Here is a 5,438-nt window from a genome sequence, read left to right as displayed (position 1 = left end):
TGAGACGCCCTTTTGTTCCTGCCGCACGAGATCTCCTGCAGCAATGCAGAGATCTTAACCTCAGTGAGGCAGGATGGGCGGAGCACACCTGGCGTGCGGAGTGGGAGTCAAACACCTCCAGACTCCGTGATTTCATCCCGGTCGCCAGTCCTTCCCCTACCGGGATGGTAGACCAGCGTGGGTGAGGCTTAATCGCCTCCAGACCGGCGTCGGACGCTTCCGCTCATCGATGCAAAGATGGGGCTTGGCATCCTGTGCGGCGTGTGAGTGTGGCGCTGAGGAACAAAGGACCACGTCATCCAGGACTGTCCGACATATTGGACACCCAACGAAATGCGTGGCCTGACGGTAGTGGATGACAAAACTCAGGCTCGGGGTGGTAAAAGGATAGCCCCTCAGCCCCAAGCCTGGGGGAGAGGACGAATCAACCAACCTAGCCAAACGAAGAAGAAGAAGTGTCTGACCGTACAAATGCTCTTCTGGATGAATGGGCAAAAATTCCCACAGACTCCAAAATCTTATCGAAAGCCTTCCCAGAAGAGTGGAGGCTGTTATAGCTGCAAAGGAGGGACCAACTCCATATTAATGCCTATGAATTTAGAATGGGATGTCATGAAAGCTCCTGTAGGTGTAATGTGTAGGTGGCCCAATACTTTTGTCCATATAGTGTTGATCATGCTTCCCATACATCGGCCAGTAGGTCGCTCTTGAAAATGTATTTTTAATCTCAATGGCCCTCATTTACTAAGCGACGTTTACCAACGAATACTTTTGTCCTTTACCAATTTGGACGTGAGCGGAGACTGTGACCAAATTTCACGCCAAGTCTCAGCTCGTCTACGAAGGTTTGAGAATTGTCATGAGACGGATTCTGACTGGCATCTAAACGCAGCCACATAGGCCTATTCATCACTTCAAAATATGTAGCCTACCGTATGGCAAAATATACTTAGTAAAGTGTGAGATGGCTTTCAGGGATCTTTCCATGGAGAGTGAGGAGTTGTTATTGGACGAGAGTTTTGAAAGTATTTCGTATCTCTATGCCGTAAACTATAGGGGTAAGGCCCAATATGTAGGGGCGTGATATTTAAATGACGATTGTTTTTATCTACACCGCCCGATTATTCGTACGATGGGATTGGCAGCATACGAATGTTTGCCAGATCACACGTGGACGCTGTCCTACCATCATTCCTGCACTCGGATCTGCGCTCCACTGATCAATTAGAGCCACTGCATTTAAATCTGGTTAAGTACAGGTTAATGAAAACAACGAAATCGTTTCTTGTGTGTGTGTGTGTGTGTGTGTGTGTGTGTGTGTGTGTGTGTGTGTGTGTGTGTGTTTGGGGGGGGGGGGGGGGGGGGTTTGTGTGTGTGTGTGCGCGTGCGTGTGTGTGTGTGTGTGTGTGTGTTGTCTGGTGGCAGGACTGTACTGGGTGGTCACACTGACCCTAGTGTAGAAGTGTTGGACCCCATCAGTGACCGCTTCTACAAGGACGTGTGGATGACCACAGCTGGACGCAACGCCACCATTTATAACAAGGTGGGTAGAGTTGCATTTTAAAGATAACAATGGGCCTCATTCACAAACAAAGTTAAGAATTTCTTAAGAAGCATTTCTTCTTAAACTCTTAAATATTGTCCACCATTTCCAAGAAGATTATGTCATTCACCAATGTTCTCCCATCTGGGAACTAAGAACACAATCTACAAACAACAGACATATTCATGTGAAAGACACGTCCAAATCATGTGTGACTGTTTACTTCAAATCTACAGTTGTATAACATTGTAGGATTGTAATACAATAATATTTGTATCATTCATAATATCTTTGAATAATTGTTTTCATTATTTTACAAAGCGAGTGTGCTGTCTTTCTACTAATATCCCCGATGCTCCTGACACCACCCTGCCTTAACCATTATGCTACCGAAACGTTGGTGAATCACGGGCGCGGATGACCGGTATTCATTCTGATAAGTCACATCCGGATGACCAGTATTCATAGTAAGAAGTCCCATCTGGATGACCGGTATTCATACTGAGATCACATCTGGATGACATCTGTCACCCCTGTAGTTACATGTCCTTATATGTGGCTGGCGTGGAGTTCACATGCTAATTCAGGTGTGCGGCCACACGCATTACATTTCTGAAACCATAGGATTCATCATTAAGAGAAGGCAGGTGAGAACTCATCCAGCGGTTTAATAACACGTCGTGAATCAAACGGGAGCTTTCTTAAGAAACGTTTTAGAAATTTAAGAATAGAACTTAGGAAGATATTGGTGAATGAGGCCCAATAACGTTTGGACGACACACTTTGGGCATTGTTTTGATTGCGTGTGTGTGTGTGTGTGTGTCTACTCTGTGCGTTGTCCAGGTGTTCCGGTGCCTTCCATCCTCTCTGGTGCGTAACATGGCAGAGCTGGGTGAGTACCAGTCCAAGCCGGGTCTGGCCCAGTCCGACCCGGCCCGGGCCCACGAGGAGCTCCGCAGGATCAAGGGCTTCCTGGTCCAGTTCCCTCTCGACTTCCTGTCCGAGGAGAACCTCATGCCCTCCGTTGGAACCAAGGAGGCCATGGCCCCTACCGAGCTCTGGACCTAGGGAAGCAGAACAGAACCAGGACCTGTCCTCCTGGGGGACCTGAAATAGAACCAGCACCTGTCCTCCTGGGGGACCTGAAATAGAACCAGCACCTGTCCTCCTGGGGGACCTGAAATAGAACCAGCACCTGTCCTCCTGGGGGACCTGAAATAGAACCAGCACCTGTCCTCCTGGGGGACCTGAAATAGAACCAGCACCTGTCCTCCTGGGGGACCTGAAATAGAACCAGGACCTGTCCTCCTGGGGGACCTGAAATACAACCAGGACCTGTCCTCCTGGGGAATGAGCTAAGACTCACCGATTGTGGGTGTGAGGATTAGAGCCTATCCCTGGACATGAGGACTAGATGGGGAGAGGGACTCGACTTCAGGAGCCTCGGCAGACGGACACATTGGACCTGGATAGAGACACCTGTCCACAGCCTGCCCCGGACACAGCGCACGTTCTGTCCAAGCCCATTTGGTGCTCTGAGCAAATGACCTTTGACCTGTCTATGCTGGGAGATGGCGACTGTTTGTGGGCCTCTCTCTGTGTGCCTGTGACCAGGTCTGCTGTGTGTGCTCGTAAGGGGTTATAACACCACACACACACACACACACACACACACACACACACACAGATCTGTTTTGAAGCTGTAGCTGCTGTTTTAAGTACCTTCCAAATCACAGTCTTTCTCGGACAATAATATGAAATGTAAACGTGTCAAATCTGAATGTGTTCTGTGAAATCTAACTTGTATATGTGTGAATTTGATAAATACCGTAGGTTCAACTGTGGGCCTGCCACCAGGTGTATTGTGTGTTCTGGATGTATTTAAGCCATATTTAACTCTGTATTAACATGTGGGATATAATACATAAACCAGTCACTTCTCAGAGAACACAGGAAGAGTGACCAAAGCCCCCCACAGACCGCCTCCCGCACGGCGCTGTGTCCAGCTAGCCCCACACACAGGCTGAGGTGAAGAGGACATGAAGAAGAAGAGAGGAATACCTACATCACACGCCTGGTAAAGAAGGAATGAGACAATCTGCGTGTGGAGGAGTGCTGGCTTGGACACCGTGTCAGGAGTGTCATCCACCCCACCAGCCTGTAGAGGGCGCTGCTGGCCACCATGTAGTACAGATAGCCGAGTACAGCCCCTTGGCCTGCGGTAGTAGGTCCCTGCTGAAGTGGCGCCGCTGGCGTCTTTTTCAATGTGCTCCGCCTTTTTTGGACGGACGCTTCAAGTTGAAAGAAGTTCAACATTGCAGAAAGGCTCGTCATGATAACAAAAAAAATGAAAGTGTTGCTGACATATTGCACCCGCAAATGTTAATGAGTTGCTGTAGGGACATTATACTAATGCTATGGACACCATTACAGCAAACCCACTCTTGAAATCACCCCAATAACGGTCACTTTTAATGAACCCATGACCAAAAACGGTAACATTTCTGCAATTTAGCCATACAAGTAGCCTCCACCCATTTATTTTGTCCACTACACCCTGTATTGAACCTTAAAGTAACACACTAACTTTTCACCCTGTATTGAACCTTAAAGGAACACACTAACCTTTCTCAATGCTTCCTACTGCACACACAGAGAAGAGAAGGGTATGTACCATCTTATCTGAGGAAGATGGCAAATAAGCACGTTTCCCCAAAGGTTGGCGTGTTCCTTTAAAAATAGAACTCTTTTCGGGTCCATAAGCTTCTACGTGGAACCATACCAAGAACTGTGGCCTCATGTCTTTCTGTCTTTTCCAACTTTTCACTGAACAGTTAATAAACGTGAGTGTTACGATATGTGTTGTACTGCATGTGTTCTTTTAAAAAGAGACTTGACACAAATGAGAGGCATCTTGAACGTGAGAAGGCATCTCTCTGTCCTGCCCACACCCAAGACTATCTTGCAGTATCAAGACTTTATACACACAAGGCTTTATCTGAACAACACTTCCCATCAGTGATCAACACCCATCATTGTGTTGAGCTATGAAGCAGTCGGTCATTTCTTCAGAGGTGGATCGGATGGCAGCCCTTGCTTTATGTAAACACTGAGGACAGCTGATGTCCTCGTACCCACCCTGCCTGTTTTGATACCCAGCCAGATCATGACCTCATTTATCTGTAGCTTCCTGGTGGAAATACCTGTATACCAATGAATACCAGCCATGTGGTGTTACTTTGTTTTGGTTCCAAACACAGGGTTATGGATCATTATTGTGTTACTGTACCTGGATACCGAGTCATGCAAGGGAACCGCCTAACCGCCACAAAGACCCCGTTGACTGTTGTTGCTTTGTGACAGGAGCAGTGTTTCAGTCTAAATGGGCTGTACTGTATATTCACACTGTACACTAACAACATCCCATGCCATCTAGTCGTGCAGCATCTGGCTGGTCCGCAGGACTCCATGGAGGTAGTGTTTCAGTGGCAGATTAGAGTTAGTCATCAGGACTCCATGGAGGTAGTGTTTCAGTGGCAGATTAGAGTTAGTCATCAGGACTCCATGGAGGTAGTGTTTCAGTGGCAGATTAGAGTTAGTCATCAGGACTCCATGGAGGTAGTGTTTCAGTGGCAGATTAGAGTTAGTCATCAGGACTCCATGGAGGTAGTGTTTCAGTGGCAGATTAGAGTTAGTCATCAGGTCTCCATGGAGGTAGTGTTTCAGTGGCAGATCAGAGTTAGTCATCTTATAAGGTCAGAGAGTTACGGCCCGCTGTGAGTCAGAGCTGTCTCATTGTGGTCCCTATACAGAGAGACGTCTGGCGGATTATCACATCATTAACTCCTCACACTGTCCTCAGATACATACACACACACACACACACAAATGAGCA

The 5,438-nt window shown here is 47.5% G+C and overlaps 1 protein-coding gene across 2 annotated transcripts in view; it reads left to right on the top strand.

Annotated features, from left to right (window-relative positions):
• Nucleotides 1-4,332, top strand: part of pld1a (phospholipase D1a) — a 61,421-nt gene extending 57,089 nt beyond the window's left edge. For both annotated transcript variants that reach the window (XM_084451242.1, XM_084451241.1), the window contains exons 25-26: nt 1,426-1,543; nt 2,387-4,332. In XM_084451242.1, coding sequence (XP_084307368.1) covers nt 1,426-1,543; nt 2,387-2,611 — 343 coding nt within the window. In that variant the 3' untranslated portion in view covers nt 2,612-4,332. The remainder of the gene's footprint in view (nt 1-1,425; nt 1,544-2,386) is intronic.
• Nucleotides 4,333-5,438: the final 1,106 nt, after the last annotated feature.

Source organism: Borostomias antarcticus, assembly GCF_949987555.1.
Source record: "Borostomias antarcticus genome assembly, chromosome: 16".
Lineage (NCBI taxonomy): Eukaryota > Metazoa > Chordata > Actinopteri > Stomiiformes > Stomiidae > Borostomias > Borostomias antarcticus.
Note: the sequence above shows the minus strand (reverse complement) of the source record. Positions and strands in the feature narration are given on the sequence as shown.